The sequence below is a fragment of the Chanos chanos genome, chromosome 15 (assembly GCF_902362185.1).
Source record: "Chanos chanos chromosome 15, fChaCha1.1, whole genome shotgun sequence".
Lineage (NCBI taxonomy): Eukaryota > Metazoa > Chordata > Actinopteri > Gonorynchiformes > Chanidae > Chanos > Chanos chanos.
Window position 1 is genome coordinate 7,058,995 of NC_044509.1, and position 17,410 is coordinate 7,076,404.

General features: G+C 40.5%; 2 protein-coding genes across 2 annotated transcripts; both read left to right on the forward strand.

Moving 5' to 3' along the window:
• The first annotated feature begins 1,503 nt into the window (after positions 1-1,503).
• Positions 1,504-11,049, forward strand: hoatz (HOATZ cilia and flagella associated protein). Its single transcript, XM_030792977.1, has 6 exons — positions 1,504-1,705; positions 2,822-2,860; positions 2,964-3,034; positions 8,713-8,772; positions 9,688-9,740; positions 10,983-11,049. Exons 1-6 carry the CDS (start codon positions 1,504-1,506, stop codon positions 11,047-11,049), a joined length of 492 nt encoding a protein of 163 aa, XP_030648837.1.
• Positions 11,050-11,757: 708 nt separating this feature from the next.
• layna (layilin a) lies at positions 11,758-15,813 on the forward strand. The gene is made up of 8 exons (XM_030792928.1): positions 11,758-11,833; positions 12,226-12,243; positions 12,751-13,048; positions 13,281-13,438; positions 13,779-13,823; positions 14,899-15,000; positions 15,259-15,361; positions 15,459-15,813. Exons 1-8 carry the CDS (start codon positions 11,758-11,760, stop codon positions 15,811-15,813), a joined length of 1,155 nt encoding a protein of 384 aa, XP_030648788.1.
• Positions 15,814-17,410: the final 1,597 nt, after the last annotated feature.

The window sequence follows — 17,410 nt, forward strand, 5'->3', positions numbered from 1 at the left end:
GCTGAGAAGGGTATACTATTGAGTCTGGGTATGTGTCCTATTCTATATTGCTTTCCTTATTTACGTATGTATGTATTAAAGAGCATATGTATAATGTGGAGCAACCACGCTTTATTTAACATTTATTGCAAGTTTTCTTTTTAATTCTGTGTGATGCACAGTAATCATCTAAGACTTTTCTTTAATATGTTTTTCCTTTTGGGGTTGGTTTGTAGGCAGTGTTGTTAGTTGATTGTTTTATACAAACTGCAATCACTAACCATACTGCCAACACAACGGCCTACAAGCAAACACATACCATTTACGTGTTGAACCTCGTGTGTTTATACTGTGCAGTAGAGTCAATGGGCAACAAAACTTGCTCCATCAGTAAACGGCGTGTGCAGTCTGACGTGAAACGAAGCGTTGAAGATTTGTAAATGACTGGCGTGAATTGGAAGCAGTAACCAATAATACCTACATTAAAGTAACCTTTTTAGAGGGACAATTAAGCATCCTGTGATGACATCTGAAGAAGAACTTTTTCACGCCGTTGGTCCTCAGGCAGTGTAGTTAGCTGATTACGATGCTAAGTAATCACTAACCTCACGGCCAGGTGAACAACAGGCCTACAACTGTCGACAACGGTCGTCCTGAAGCCTTTCTGTTCTGATGGTAAAACTGTTTTTAAACTATATCCACTCTGCAAATAAAAGTGTTTAATTTAAATGGCATGCGTTTTGCTTTCAGAATTCATTGATTACGCTTATTTCCATCCCACCTAAATCCTTCCTGAAAAACGATTTTAGAAAATAATTAGGCTATAAATTAGCCTATAAATATTCAGTGTGACCCGTGAACTTGAACGCTGACTTCAGAGAGATAGTCTTTTTAGATGTTAAATCCACAACTCATTCGTTACATTTCTAAGAGTATTTAGTTCATTACGTGAAGACAACAAAGTATATGGGAAGAGGGAAATGACTTAAACTTCTTTTATAGACCTACAAAGCCCTAAATATCTTTGTGGCTCCGCATTTTGTGGTCTGATGAACGTGAACTGCCCACTGACTAGATTCTTTTATTCATTAGAACGATGAAAAGGGAATATGTGATCTATATGTTTGATTATTTGAATAATCTTTGACAAAATGGGCTTGACTATAGATATGTTTATAACTCGTAATTATGATGATGTGAACCCGGAGAGGTGGAGCTTGGACTTTACAAACTCCAATTTCTCTCTCTCTCTCTCTTTCTCTCACTCCCTCTCCCTCTCTGGGTGCACCATAATTAGGTCATTAGGAAAAATATATATATAGAACAGTATACTGAGGTAAAAGTCGTCCCTGCAATCAGTCTTCAGTTACATTTTTAAATGATAATTTCAGTACTTCAATCAGTTCTGTGAGTTGGTAGCCTCACCTCAGTTTTTATTTCCGGGACATGTCACAAGCGTCCTTTCTCCATGGCAACAGGATCCGACTCATCCAACTAGCCCCTTGGAGAGGACTATATTGGAAAATGACTGAAAATCCCGATGAAAAGTTTTTCGATGAACTTGCAGAACTTGAGAAATTATACACCGTATTCGGTGGGTCAGCGCAAGAGGATGTTGCATGCGCCAAAGTTTTCTGGAATTCCCTCTCCCTGCAACCACCTTTAGAATCCCGCCTGGTCTCTGCAGATATAAAACAGCGTTTGAGAATAGCTAAACCTCCGCAGTGTAAGTGAAAGTCTTGGCAGATTAGATTATTAGGGTATTAGATTATTCTTGTGTTTACTGGTCGTACCTCTTGAAATAAAAAGAGCTATGAAGGAAGAGAGCTTATTAGCATATATTCTTATGCACAGGAGTTGTAGCTGTCTGAATGCATACTACTCGGTGATGTGTTTAGTTCAGAGTTGATGTAGAATACACAAACTCAAAGACAAGAATGTCTCTTTAGAAAAAAAAGAACTGTTTTAAGTTTAAAGAGTATATAAGATATGGAGTATATAATATGATTCTCGTATAGACTATGGAAACGTATCAACGTACATGAACAGAGAAAGCGACTAAAAGAAATAGGTACGGTTTGGATGGTTGTCCATCAGGGACCTCGAAATGCTTATACGCAGGCATATACAAAATCTGTTAGGCTTCTTCCTCTTTTGAGAGCTAACGTTATGCAAACACTTTAATCCAGAATTAGGAAGTCAGTGTAGGAATTGTCCAGTCACAGTGGTGAACAGTACATCTGAGCCACCTCCGCTCATGTGAAAAGATCAGAGTTAGCATTTGGTGTGTGTATTCCCTGCGCTTCCGGGTCTCACATGATTTAGTGTAAAACCTCTGGCAACAGACTGTAAGCTCCTGGCAATAGACGCCCCTCTGTTACTGATCCGCAGATAAGGGACTCCATTATTTATCTTGTTAAAAGAATTTTAACAGTTGTTCACTGAAAGTGTTGGAGTTCGTTTTAAAGAGCAGTGTTTTTAGGTGGTCTTGCTGTCCAAACGCTGATAGGCTGTACACTGTATCACGAATAAGGGAGTTAAAGTGCAAAATGGTGTATTGAAATTAGTCGTTTGGAAATAAGCAATCAGTATCTTTTCAGTGTTTCGTATTGCGCTTTATATTCCATTGCACACTGTAGAACACAACTGGATGTGTTACATGCCTATTTTAAAAACTCAAACTTCTTTTTCATTACAATAATTGAATTGATGGCTCAGTTACCAACATTTCAGAATTCATAATAGATTTTCATTTAAAACAGTTTATTACAGATTCAACTTACCCCATCATTACTTTTTAAGGTGAACCCATGCTTGACACCATGCATTTCCTCTCTTCTAGCCAGTAATACTGCTCAAAAGAACACTGAATCATGTCAGAGTAAGTACATTAAGTCATCATACATCAATGTAAGGCTATATTAAGACCTATGGATGGCTTTTGTCCTTGTAACAGAACATTTCAATGCTTGTTTGGGCCCTAGGAAATGATGAGTTCCTACAGGATCTTCACCTGAAGCAGAAACAGGAAGAAAGGCAGCGATATACAGAAATGGTGAGGACTGTATCGTAACAGGGTGGTGCAGTGGGTAGCGCTGTTGCCTCACAGCAAGAAGGTCTCGGGTTTGATTCCCAGCTGGGCGGCCAGGGTCCTTACTGTGTGGAGTTTGCATGTTCTCCCCGTGTCTGTGTGGGTTTCCTCTGGGAGGTCTGGTTTTCTCCCACAGTTCAAAGGTTAGGTGAACTGGAGACACCTTAGGTGTGAATGTGTTTGTCTGTGTGTCTGCCCTACGATGGACTGGCGACCTGTCCAGGGTGTTTCCCCGCCTTTCGCCCTATGTGCGCTGGGATACGCTCCAGCACCCCCCGCGACCCTAATCAGGATAAGCGGTTTAGATAATGAGTGAGTGAGAGAGTGTATTGTAACACTGTATTCATCTGATCATCAACAAGTACGTGTGCGTAATGTTCATATCAATAATTTCGTATTCTAAGTAGCATCCACATATGTTCACACATGTATGAATGATCTTTTTGTCCTTTCACTTCATGGCCCAAAATAGAGCCTTCAACACCACACAATTTCCTAAATTGACCAAAAAAAAAAGATATTGATGTTGTGATTTCCCTTACTCTCACAATGAAGACCAGTTCAATTCTCTCTAACCCTGCCCCTTGATGGATGTTGATGCTCTTTTCTGCAGTAGCTGAGTTGTATTTGACTTCTTGTTCAGCATCAGCATACTGTCTTAAGAGAGTCATATGTTACTCTTCATCATTCTGCTCATCCGTCCTTTCCCAGAGAGACAGACTCAGAGGCTTGATACTTCAATACTGAGGCACCCTCTTTACCTGAGGTCTTTAACACGTAGTATCAGAGTTGCATCGAAAACACAAAGTTATTTACTTATTCTAATTGCACAGCTATTGTTGTTCACCATCTGGGTAAAACTCTATTTTTTTTTTCTCTTCCAAAATCCTCATATCTATTATTATCTTAAAAGGTCAACGTTTCACAGACGGACTGGATGCACAAAGCGTGAAACTTGCATGTTAATGCTGTTAAGCTAGATCATTGTTTACATTATGTCCTCTGTAACACTATTCTAGAAGCAGTGACTGGTGATTACATTAGATGTCATTATTGTGTATGGAACGTGTAAGTATAATGTCATTTGCAGAGTTTTGCTACGGCTCTAATCAAGTCTTCTGCTCTTTTCTGTAACATAACACTGTAGCACTAAGAGCTGGTCGGTGCCAGACAAGTTAGCTATTATGGACCTGAGATGAAAGATGACTAAAGATCATGAGGTTTGCAGAATGTGGATCTGGCAAGCAGGATGTAGACACGCTTTAGCACACTACTCCTCGTGCTGCATTAGCAAAAATGAATTACCCAGAAGCATTGCCGCAGATTTAAGACTACAACATGTTAAAAAAAAACCCAAAAAAACACACACACGAAGAGACAGAGAAACCTGTTACAGTCTAAATCTGCATTTCACATCCCACAGTTTGAGACCTCGCTGTCTTTATCGCTGAGATCTTTAAATAAAAGACAGGCACAAGTGGAGACTTATCCTTTGAGGAACAAAAGAATTGGTCTCCACCAGATGACACCTGCTTTTTCACTTATCTTCCTTGTGTACCGTTTCCCAGGTCAATAAAATTGATTTAGTGTGGCTAGCAGTATTCAGATGATGCTGTCACTTCAAATGAACCACCATAATGTCACTTAGACTTTACTACACCTGAACTGTTGGTCTTTTTCTTGAGAAAAGCTATTACAACAATTGCCCAAGTTTTTGTGCACCTGATGCTTTCAGCCACAGCTGAGCCGATAAAACGAGTCTCAAAAAATTGATTTAGTGGGTCTGTCACCCTTCAACTTGTGTAAATTCCCCCATCACCAAGCGTGGAGTAGCCAATCCTTTAATGCTTTACCCAAGGCAAAGCTAATATCCTCAGCAAAAAGGCCCACTTAGGTCTTGTGCCTCTGTGGTGATGAATGTGTCTGCAAAGCCTCTCTCTCTCTCTCTCTGCTGCTCCATCCCACTAACCACATCCACTAATCGGATTAGCGGGGAAGGCCTGTGTACTCACAGATCAATTCATCTGAGAGAAGTTATGAGATTTAAAGAAGCATTGATTTATCCCTGTGGGGGCTACAGCTGGGCCAGGAGAAACCCCCTCATCATTTCATTTGAACCATCATGCAGCTCACACTCCGGAGTGCTTATGGTTTTCTTTGTGGTCTTTTATTCAGTTGATTTTAAGCTGAATGAGGGAAATACACCACAAACACATCTCTTACAGGATCTTACAGGAAACATATCTTCGTACATTCAGTATCCTTCGTATTAAGAGGGTGTGAGTAGGTCATTTATTCCACTCAACGTTTTCCAGCAGGGTAAGAGGAGCAGCTATCCTCATCCACAAAGATGTTACTTTTGAACAAACAAACCCTATTTCAGATCTCATTGCTTGTAACATTGTTGTCTCAGTAGGCTGCAAAACAGCCTGGTGGTTGTGGCATGTGTACAAGCTCTAACCTGGGATGGTGATAAATTCAATTCCAGGTTTTTGTCCATCCTCCCCAATATTAATAATCACCACATAGTCATAGTAGATTTCAACTTGGTGCAAAACAAAAAAAAAAATTGACAAGTCATCCATAAAAAGGTTCACTCCATCAAAATACTTGAATCCTGTGCAAACCAGTTGGGCCTCTCAGACCCCCTAGGATCTCAGGGTACTACAGTATAGTTACTTCAGACCATGTCCCCACTTCTGTGGACATTAGGTTCCCCCAAGGTAGGACACCTTGTAAACAATGGAGATTCAACTCACATTTGCTGTGTGACAACAAGTGTAAAGATTTTTTTGCATCAAAGATTTTTTTTTTTTTTCTGAAACCAGTGACACTCCTGGCATCTGCGGTGGTAGTCTGTGGGAGACTTTCAAAATCTGTCTAAGAGGGCAGGTCGTCTTGTTTGTCTTCCAGTTGAAGAACTGGTCCAGGTTCACAGAAATATCACATGAACTTCTTCAACTAGATCAAACACTGTCCAGTATTCAACTGCCCCCTTCCTTGCCTTCAACACCTCCAGTTCCTCTTTGAATGTGAACTGCTGTCAGACAGTAAAGTTGAGAAGTTATTGGTACATACCAAGCAGCACTGCTTTGAACCAGAGAACAAAGCAGGTCCAATTCCTGGCCCACCCAGCCGGTCAGTACCTCCAGTTTGATCCCCTGAATCCAATTGCCCGCAGGCATTATCGTCTCAGACCCAATCGAACTAAATAGGATCTTCCCAAATCACTATTCCAAACTTTATTCCTCAGGTTACTCTCCACACAACTGAAATGGTCCCAACCCTCTGGACCACCTAATATATCCCAAAATGGATGATGAGCTTGCCAACAACTTGGATGAACCCGTATCCGTTTTAGAAGTGCAAGAGGCACTTAAATCTCTGCAGGGAGGCAAATCGGACCCGACAGCTTCACTACGGAGTTCTCCACTTCTCCGGACCCAGTCCTACAAAAAGTGCATAATGACACTTTTCTAAAGGGCCATCTGCCACCAACCATGTCTGATTCATCAATCAGATTTTTATTTAAAATTGCAGTAGCTATAGGATGTTCTCCCTTGTAAATGTTCACTTTAAAATCCGAGCCAAAGTCCTGTACCATCATTTTCAACAGGTGCTGACTACTTTAATCTTTCCAGACCAAACAGGGTTCAGGAAGGCGGTTCTTCTGCCCTCTGCCAACACCAAGAGGCTACTTAACATTCCCTCCTCCCCTAGGTTCATCTTTCCTGAAGTTGTGGCATCTGTAGATGCTGAAAAGACATTCGACGGTGTAAAATGGGAGTATCTGTTCTGTGCATTAGAAAAATTTAGCTTCAGCTAAACTTTTTTTAGCTTTAGCTTCCGCTAAAGAATAAGATTATGCACATCTTACTGATGCCAAACTGGTAAAGATATACCCAGAAAGAGGCAGCACCTGTAACAGGTGGAAACAAGCTACAACTGACCTTGTTTTGGTTCTGCCCGAGATTACGAGAATGCTGATCTTAAGTATTTTTTAAATACTCAGAAATGTCCTTAACACTACCATGAACCCTAACCTTCTTACCGTCCTATTCGGGATGTGAGTCCAGTTTACCCCCAGCCTTACAGTATACTGTTGCCTTCACCACCTTACCAACCAGATATCTCAGTATCCTGAAATGAAAACACGCCCCTCCACCCGCACACAGCAGGTGGATCCAAGAGATGTTTCGGTGCAGAAAACTTGAAAAGACTAGATTCTTCCCGAAGGGATCCCTTAAAACCTTCCACTAAACATGGAAACCCTCTTTACGTTATGTTGACACCCTTCCTGTACTGCCCAAAAACAACTAAACCAGTCAAACAGAGCGAGTCAAACTGTTGCTGGTCATTATACATTCTAAGCCCTGAATAGAATATCATTGTTAATGGATATAGGTATAGATATTTAAAATTTCACTATTTTATCTTGTTTTATTTTATTTTATTTTATTCTCCTTTCTCCCACCCCTGCACATAGTGCGAGGGTGTGTGGTCCATGGCGTATAGGGGTGGGATGGGGGGGTGGGGGAAGGATGGGGGTTGGGGTATCAGGCAATGGGTCATGTTTTTGGAGGTGGGTGGGGTGGGTGGAAAATAATGGTACAGACCAACATCACCACTATGTCTGTTAACTGTCACATCTGGTAGTTGAAATCTTACCTGGGTTTTGACCCTTAACCACACCGGTGTTATAACTGTGACACGATTACTCCTTCAGTTCAATTCTCTCTACAAACAGGGCAGTCATTCACCTGCCCATCATTTCTGTTGGCATGTAGAGCAGATGTGTCAGAGTAAGCAGGCTGTGGCTTTTTTTTTTTTGGGCAGATTCATGTCTTCACTACATCTCTTTTGCTTTTCCCATTGAGAGTAATCAGCCTGGAAACCCTCCCTCCCCAATGGATTGGCCTCTTGAGAATGGATCCATTTGATGAGATTCCTCTTAACTAATTAATGTTAACTTCCTTCCCAAGTCTGCTGAGTCAGGCAAGCTGAGGAGAAAAGACTTTTTTTTTTTTTTTTTTTTTATAAAAATCACATTTTGATATCAGAAGTAGGTCTGGTCCAAAAGATGCTGTTCTACACAGTTCTGTAATTGCAGTGTAGATTTAAGCTTATTAGTGCAAAGAATCTAATGTACTTTGCTGCAGTGCTGTTGTTCTCCATGGTTTTTACAGATACAGTGGTTAACAAAGAGAAGATTTATTTCTCTAGCATGCTGAACATTGTTTGATTGAACTTTATGAGCATTTTCAGCGAACACAGTATGAGAAATGATTATATTTGATGACGGTAATCAGAGAAGACAACATAACATTATTGTAACTGATTAACCTGCTGTAAAATGACATGTGCTTGATAAATGGCTACATCAACCATGTTCATAATGAATTTAATCAAATGATATTAAACGCAGGCAGCTATGCTTCCAGATTCCCTGAGTGCTAAATCAAAGTTATGAGGCTTGCTTAGTGATTGCAGTTGTTAGGCAGCTGCTACCCTCACAGCAATGCAGTCACACTGAACAAAGCTGACTGTTCCTTGCTTCAATTTGTACAGATTCATATATATTATGCAAGATTTTTTTCCATCATTCATATCGTTCTAATCATACACATACCTGTTTATTTAAGGCAAAAAAGAGAGACCAAATCATTGAACTTCTGAGGAAGCAGAGAGATGAACGGATTAAGGTAAGAATCAAGGCAAGGTGAGTCAAATCTTAATGAGGTACATTGCTGTCCCTCTGGTAAGAAAAAAACAAAAACAAAAACAAACCAACCACAAATTTATATAAACAACCCTCGTAGTACTGTCTCCTTTAGAAAATGAATGTGCTGCAGTCACCTCTTAGCCCCTGCTAATACAGCCACTTCAGATTTGGATGGGTCAGAATGGGGCTCCCCAGACAGCCAAGTGTTTTATTTCTCTACTATCCATTAAAGTGCTCTCTCCTCTCTCTCTTTCTCTCACTCTCTCTCTCTCTCTCTCTCTCTCTCTCTGTTCCCCTCTCCCTCTCTCTCTCTCTCTTTCTCTCTCTCTCTTTCTCTCTCTCCATGTCCTCTTCTCAGCACTTTTTCCCCCCAGAGCCTCAGCAGTTCTGAGAGGGTCTGTCTGTGTGGGGGAGGAGTGGGTGCTGGAACTCTGCCTCCTCTTTGGTTTTCATTGCTCTCTGGGGAAAAGGCTGATGATTAGGGCCACTAGTGCTTTATCCCATTCCCTTAGGGAGATTCACAAACCAAGTTTATTAAATGCACCGAAAACAAGCCGTGGCCTGGGGTGAGATTATCACAGAGCACTAACTTTCATTCAAATACTGAAAGCATGAATAGATTTTTCTTTGGAAGTTGAAATATTTTTAGAATTAACTGTTTTTAAACAGATATTTCAAAAGCTCTAGCTCATTCAAGGCAAACAAACAAAATAAATGGCAAACAATACCTACTCAGTCTCCAAACACTTTAGAGGCTGAAATATTTTCATTCCATCGCATGTAACTGTCTGTCCTGTTCATCAGGACATAACAGTCATAGCAACGCTCTTACAGATGTGAAACTATGTTGCCAACCCTTTTTCTGCTATTTAATAATGTGCTTTGTTTTCAACAGAAAGAGATGTTGTCCCTCCCACATAAAACCAGAAAAAGTGGTCCGGAACGCCGGTGCGTCTTAATGTACATTATTTCGTATTGTATAGTGGATTTGTGCAGCACTGACTAGGACTTCCTTTAAATTTATCATCATCTCAGGAAACGTAATACAAGAAAATGATGCTTTAAGTGTGTACTGCAAAAGGCAGTGACAGTATGCTGTAGAGTAATGCATTGATCCTAGGGATGTGGATGCAGTAACCCTCTCCTGACTAGTAATTTACTGTTAGAGGAGGGGATGCTATTTTGCTGATTCTGCTGCAGTAAATCACTTGAGATTAAAGACGAAAACACAACTAATACCTCCCTGTAGTTCAAGGCAGAGGGTCTGACATTCTGGGGTTTTACTGGTAAGAGAATTTATGTAGGATGCATGTGTGGTGGTGTGTGTGAGAGAGAGAGAGAGAGAGAGAGAGAGAGAAAGAGAGAGAGAGAGACAGAGCGTGGGCAAATGAGCATTGATAATTCTGAACAATTACATGGTCATGTGACAACCAATCATACTGATAGGACAAGACTTTGAAAGTTTTGATTGATTAAGTGTCATTAAAAAAGCAATTGATTAAAACTCAGGTATTGATCTGATCTAGTTTAATCTTCTTCCTTCTGTAGGTCCCTCTTAGCTGCTGCAGTGCCCTCAGAACTGCAGTAAACTGCCTGTTTAGAGAGTTAAGACGGGATAGTTCACGTCTATTGATTTCCTGTCCTGTTGTATTAAATAGTTCTTTTGTTGCTTACTGTATGGCCTGCCTTATTGTGTAATGCTTTTCAGAAGTCACACTGGGTGACTCCTCTATCTTTTTGTCTTAGCTGTCAATGAGGTGGTGATAAAAACTAAATTACAGCATTACTGCTGATATCAAACTTTTTTTTTTCCACTCTAGACATAGCTCTGAGGAAGACTGATGGCAGGTCTTTTTTGACTCTGCCTTGAGACTGCAACTTTAATGCACTTTAGATGATTAGGATTCGTTAATCGTTTTCTATTTAATGCCACAAGTGGTAAACTTGAAGGAGGGTGCAAAACAAGACTTGCTGGAAATCTGCTTTTTTTTCTTCATTTCCTGTGTTGCATGCTTAGTTCTCGGTTACAATTAGAAAACAATTTTGATTAGAAGAAACTGATGATTTTGGATGACAGTTGACTGGGTAGACTTAGATCAAATACATGTTCTTGATTGCAGTGAACAGTCATATGGAATAAGTGCTCATTTTCTCTCTTGATTCTTGGTACTTTATCCCATGTTTTTACAGGCCAGTCCCAAAGACGCCTCCACAGGCTGATAGCCAGGACATTAAAGATGTTGAAGCACTCCAGTGAACAGGGAGATGCTGCTTTCCCTGTTTGCCTTGGTCACATCATCAAAGGAATCAATTATACTAATTAGTAATCATCTGATTTCTCCCAGCTTTAGTTTCATAAGCCTAAAATCCTTTGGTGCGGATTGCAAAACCAATAAACTGTTTTATAGTCACTTCGAGAAAATGCTTGGATTTCTCAATAAATCTTGGAATTTTTATTCATACTTTAAATATGCTTAAAAGAAGCTTGGAATTTGTCATGACTAAACAATCAACAGCAGTATCAAAACATTTTTTATATTTTGTATCAAACCGTTTTTTTTAATACTCATGTATTAATTACATTCTCCGTCTCTTACATAATGAAAGTTGTGTGTATTTTCAGTTATTTGCGTTACTTTTTGCAACTCCTCCGCCAAAACTGTTCTCATTTATGTGCAGTATTTTCATGAGACAATGCTGGTCCCTCACCTGCAGTATTGAGTTGATGGTAATTGATGACGTGGTGCCATGATCGTTTCTCTAGCTGACTGTCATTCGCCGCCTTGCTGCACTCCGACGGACCAACTGCACGTCTGCAAGTGATCGAGGCAGATAACGGAATAAATGTGCATCTTCTAATCTGAAGAATATTTAAACATTTCGTTTTTGGAATTCTAATGTTAAAGCGGACAAAGTAATGCTTAACATTTTATCTCAAATGAAAGCACGAGGAGAGGCCAGTGAAATGGATTTGGTGAAAGTGGTTGGTTCTGTATTTTTTATTTGCTGGCTTCCAGTCTACGCATCGAAATTGTTAAACGGTAAGTGGCCGAACTGAGACGATGAGTAAGCAACTGAGATCTTGTTAAGCAAGTAACAAATATTCTGTACCGTTTCAGTTTTCTCTGTTCAAACGCGAGAAGTTGTTGCATCTTGCGCTTGCAGAATACCTATTGCTGCTATCTTATTCCCCGAAAGACCAGTGTCTAATTTAATATTTAATCTATTTAGAGTAAATCTTAGAACGCAGAACAACACGTCTTAATTAATTTCATGTTTTGATTTTCTATTCATCTGTTGTCACAGAACATAAATACTCATAGATTTACTCACGGTTGCTCATGGATTCATTCATAGATTTACTCATGGTTATAGAGTGTCTCTTCCTTACTGCTTGTTAACCAAATATCTTGTCCGCTCTCCTGTGGTGCAGACGTTTACGAGCCCAGAGGTATGTGCTTAACACTTCAGACTTTTGCATGAAAATAAATGCGGTCGACAGAAATCAAAAACAGTGAAGATTTTGAATCCAAATGCAAGATATGCGTATTTTGTGGTGATTGTTTCTCCCCAAAAGTGCATATATATTTAAAAAATGGATTGGAACATTTTTGTAGAAGACACGACCGTATCAGTCTGTGTATGTGGATAGTATGTGTATATTGACAGAGACTTGTAACTTTGATTATTCTTAGGGATGTAATCTCTGTTACATATTTCATATATGTGCAAGTATTTTTCATTTTATAGACATAAACGATGATCGGAAAAGACACTAGAGGTTCTTTTGATTGTTAGTTTGTTTTGGGCCAGTAAAATAATTTGTCATTGCATGTTGATTTAAAGGAAATCCTTCCACCTAACTACTTTAAACATAAAACATTTTGTAATTGCATGAGCCAACTGGCAGTTCAAAGTAAACCCCTTGGAGTTTCTCCCTTTCTGCCCTCTCCTAAAGGCCAGCACATTTGCAAACGTGGTACCGAGCGACCCTGTTACAAGATTGCGTACTTCCAAGACAGTCGCCGTAAAGTGAACTTTGAGGAAGCCGGTCGCGCGTGTAGGAGTGATGGCGGGGAATTGCTAAGTATAGAGTCAGAATCTGAACAACGGCTGATTGAGACTTTCATCCAAGAGCTTAAAGCATCAGACGGAGACTTCTGGATAGGACTCCGCCGGGACCAAGTCAACGAAGATATCATCGAAGATTGTCCCTCCCAGTACTATTGGTTAGACGGCAGTGAGTCAACATTCAGGTGCGATGTATACGGTGTCGGTGGATCTGAGTTTCTAATATTAGTCTCTAATAACCAGAAATGTGATGTGCTGGGGTTTTTTTTGTTTGTTTGTTCATCTTCATCATTCGTGGAGTTTTGTCTGCAGACTCAAATTTGAGTGCACTAAAAACTGTTAATGTTAGGTGACATTTGTTGTTACCCCTGTTTCGGTTCTCTCAGCATTTTCTTTGTGTGTGTGTGTGTATCTCAGGAATTGGCACTGGGATGAGCCATCTTGTGGATATGAAGTGTGTGTGGTGATGTATCACCAGCCTTCCGCTCCCCCCGGCCTGGGGGGTCTTTACATGTTTCAGTGGAACGATGACAACTGTGAAACCAAGAACAACTTTATCTGCAAGTACACCAAAGGCAAGACTTTTTTTTTCAGCCTCGTATCCTTAAAAGTTCCCTAATTGTCTCAAAAGACATACACAAGCGGTCATTTTGTTTTGGAGTTTAGCATATACGCTACTCTGTGGTTGATTTTTGGCCCTATTGTATCAAAACACAGTGTTCCATTCAGCTGTCTTCACAAAGACTCTAGTCTGATTCTACTCTACTCTAGTGTGGAGGAGGAACAAGCCATCCATAGATATGCATTCTCCTCTGTACTATAAGAAATGTACAAGAAATGTTTCACCGCGTTCATAGATCTCATAAACGGTGTGTGTTGTAGCTATGTAATGCAGTTATAAATATGTCATTTCAGAACGATATCCAGTTCCTACCACTGCAGGGAACAGAACACAGGCTGGTAAGATGTAAATAAGGTCACAACATCCCCTCAAACATCATTTTGTCCTAACTCAGTTTTTCTTCTGTGCTTTTACAGTAATGTAATGCAAATTTAATTATGTACAATAAAGTTGGGATACATTAAGGATATTATTAGCCTTGTTCATTTGGTTTTCTGGCACAATAAGCATACAGTTTAAGGTCATTAATCCACACTGCCTAGCCAAAAAAAAAAAAGTTGCACACTCTAGTATTTCATTGGACCACCTTTAGCTTTGATTACGGCACGCATTCGTCATGGCATTGTTTTGACAACCTTATGCAATGTCACGACATTTATTTCCGTCCAGAGTTGCAATAATCTTTGGCCGAGATCTTGTTTGACGATGGGAGAGTCTCTGTAAAGTCTCCTCCAGCACATCCAAAAGACTTTCAGTGGGGTTTAGGTCAGGACTCTGTGGTGGCCAATTCATGTGTAAAAATGATTCCTCATGCTCCATGAACCGCTCTTTCACAACTTGAGCTCAATGAATCATGGCATTGTCATCCTGGAATATGTTCGTGCCATCAGAAGAAAAAATCCATTGATGGGATAACCTGGTCATTCAGTACATTCAGGTACTCAGCTGACTTCATTTTATTGCCACATAATGTTATTGAGCCTAGACCTGACCAACTGAAGTAACCCCAGATCATAACACTGCCTCCAGAGGCTCCAAATCCAAATGGCAACTTCTTTTGGCCAGGCAGTGTATATACTGTATGCTCTGTGCAAGAAAGTATTGCCTTGGTGAGTTTCCCAACAACAGTTTAAGCTTGAATAGCCAATTAAATCCCCTTGTCATCTTAAAGAAGGACATCTAGTGGTGAAGAGATTAAAATCCATTTGTTTGGTTGCTGTTTCAGCGGTGCAGGGCATGTTTATGTTCATTCTCATACAATCGAAAAATAATTTTCTGTCTGATGAAATCCCGTCTGCGTTCTTCTTCTTGATCATATTTGGTCTGAGCTTTAAATTTTCTTTCTTTATATTTGGTTACTGAATGAGTAAACGTTCTTCCTCAAGATGTCACAGCACTCCCTTGTTTTTCCAGATGCCCCATCTACATCTTTAAATCCAAAACACCCTTCAGTGACTGTGAATGACGATGGAATGAGAGTCGTGGTGTCTGGAACGACAGGTACACAGTCTCAATGTTACAGTCTTCACAGTAATTCTGTCATGAGAACATATGTTCAAACCTGTTAGTAGTATATGAAAGTATATGAAAACTAAATGCTTGGTTAGTGACTTTACCGTATAAAAAACAAATCAGATTTTCAACATTTAATGTACATTTAATTCCTTTTATGTCCACACAGGAATGGTTATCTGGCAATATTTTGACATTAGTTCTACAGTGTCACACTTAACCCGACTGGCATGTCTGTTTGTTCTCCATCTTCCCTCTCAGACAACACTCTCAATATTGCCTACATTATCCTCCCCACTATTCCTCTCCTCCTGCTGCTTATAGTGGCCACAGGAGTTTTCTGCTTCAAGCTTTTTGCCAAAAGGTATGTTACCGTGAACGCACGCCTGAAAAACTCCCTTCTTTGAGCTGTGGGCGGTGGCTCATAGTTTATCTATGTGTGTGTGTGTGTGTGTACGCAGAAGGAAAGAGCGAACAGAAACGTGTCCTAAGGAACCTGGCTACTGGGTATCTGCTGAACGCTGCAACAGTCCAAGTCCAGACGTCTACAACGTTATCCGCAGGCAGCACGAAGCGGATCTGGCCAACCCACGACCGGACATCAAGAACACATCCTTCCTGGGTTCCTCTCCAGACACCCCACCTGGGGATTACGATAATCTGGCAGGCAGAGACACAGAGAGTGGCTTTGTAACACTGGCCAGCACTGAGAGTGGCTTTGTCACCAATGATATCTACGACAGCTGCCAGGGGCGTGGAAATGGGCGATACTATAGAGAGACGGGATGGATGGACAATGATCTCTATGGTTACTGAGACGTTTCTGCAGACCCCGTTTGATCTCAGCATTCACTGCTCTGTAACAGAGTCAGTGATACCTCTGCTATTGCCAATACACTCGTATCCACGTATTCTCCTGCTCCAGACTCCTCTCTACAGAATCTGAATAGTCTTGCTTGTAATCTGTTTTTAATGGCCTCCAATGAGACATTGAGGTAACATCAAGTATGTTCTCCTGGATCAGCTTTGATAAGTGCATTCTTCATATAGTAAAAATCTTCTCTGTTGGAAAGGACAGAAAGAGAGAGAAATAGGACATGAAGATTTCCCAAAACCACCAAAGATGCTGAAATTCAAGACATCAGAATGGTTCTAGAACCCTTGGCAGCATGCAGTCAATGATAATTAACAGTAATGACAAGACATTTTGTGAATCCCAAGGACTGAACAAGCCATTAGGATATCTATGTCTCACACCTCATTTATTTCATTGTATCCTCTCTGTTATTAGCATTTATTTCACTGTGTCTCCCCTGTTATTAGCAAAGTGGCAGTTATTGCAAATGGTCAGAGTTCTTCTCCACTGCATTTACCGGTTGGGGGGGGGGACTTGCTGCCTAGCTTTTTTTGAGTTCTGTCAACTCGCGGACAGAGTAATTCTCTCAAAAAAGAATCTTACCGGTTGTGTAAAAAATAAAAAGCTACGCAGCGAGTTTCCTTAAAATTTCAAGTTGGAGTTGCCCAATTTTTTTTTTTTTTTGTTAGCGGCATCATTTTCATGTAACACTTCAACATTACTGTAGCCGAGATTCTTAATGTTGTGTCGTAAAGCTCAGCTCACTATGCAGTCTGCAGACTGATGACTGAGAGACCGAAGACTATGAATGAATGAGACATTGACCCTTGAGCTGTTTATTTCAACTGCTCAATAGAAAGGGCGAGAGCGGCACATGCTGCAGTTTGCTTTGCAGATAACCTATTAGCACATGCAACGGTCAGTGTTTGTTTCCCCTCCGGACGGGTTTGCATGGCCCACTTCTGCTGCTTCTTTCTGGTCTGCTGTGATAGGGTCAAGAGTTTCCCCAGTTACCCTCTGACACAGTTCTTACAGATAGCTCATGCCTGAGTAATGACTGTTACTGGGACATTTGCAATGTCTTTTACCTTTAAAGCTGGAATGTGTTTGCATTGATGCGGATGAATCCAAAAATAAAAAAAAGTGAATAACAAAAGTGAACTTCCTTATTGAACGTGCTGCCACCATCCTTTTAAACAAGAACTGGTGGGGTTGAATGTTGGGTAAACACAGTGTAAGAGGAAGACCTACTTTTGGGCAGAATCACCTAAAAGTTAAAGGTAACTGCCAAAATAAAGGAAATACCAACTTGAAATTTAAAAGGGGAGATCAGGGCATAGCTTAATAGCAGGTTGGCATAAAGTCTACGGGAATCTTCAAATCTACTGGAGATGCAAGACCTGTCTTTACCTGTGTGGTGCTTGGCTGAAGGTGGTGAAAAATGCAAAATACAGCTCTAAAGTCATCACAAAGTGTTTACTTAGGTTGAGATCTAGCTCAGCTCAGCTCAAACGGCCCTGTCATATGGTTTGCACGGTTTTCGTGCTCTTCAAACCT

What these genes read in the sequence shown, in the direction of transcription:
- layna (XM_030792928.1), top strand. Translation starts at nt 11,758, where the DNA reads ATGGATTTGGTGAAAGTGGTTGGTTCTGTATTTTTTATTTGCTGGCTT. An exon ending in GGCAGTGAGTCAACATTCAG is followed by an intron (nt 13,049 to 13,280) that starts GTGCGATGTATA and finishes TGTGTATCTCAG; the next exon opens with GAATTGGCACTGGGATGAGC. An exon ending in AGGGAACAGAACACAGGCTG is followed by an intron (nt 13,824 to 14,898) that starts GTAAGATGTAAA and finishes TTGTTTTTCCAG; the next exon opens with ATGCCCCATCTACATCTTTA.
- hoatz (XM_030792977.1), top strand. Translation starts at nt 1,504, where the DNA reads ATGACTGAAAATCCCGATGAAAAGTTTTTCGATGAACTTGCAGAACTT. An exon ending in AATAGCTAAACCTCCGCAGT is followed by an intron (nt 1,706 to 2,821) that starts GTAAGTGAAAGT and finishes CCTCTCTTCTAG; the next exon opens with CCAGTAATACTGCTCAAAAG. An exon ending in AAAAGTGGTCCGGAACGCCG is followed by an intron (nt 9,741 to 10,982) that starts GTGCGTCTTAAT and finishes ATGTTTTTACAG; the next exon opens with GCCAGTCCCAAAGACGCCTC.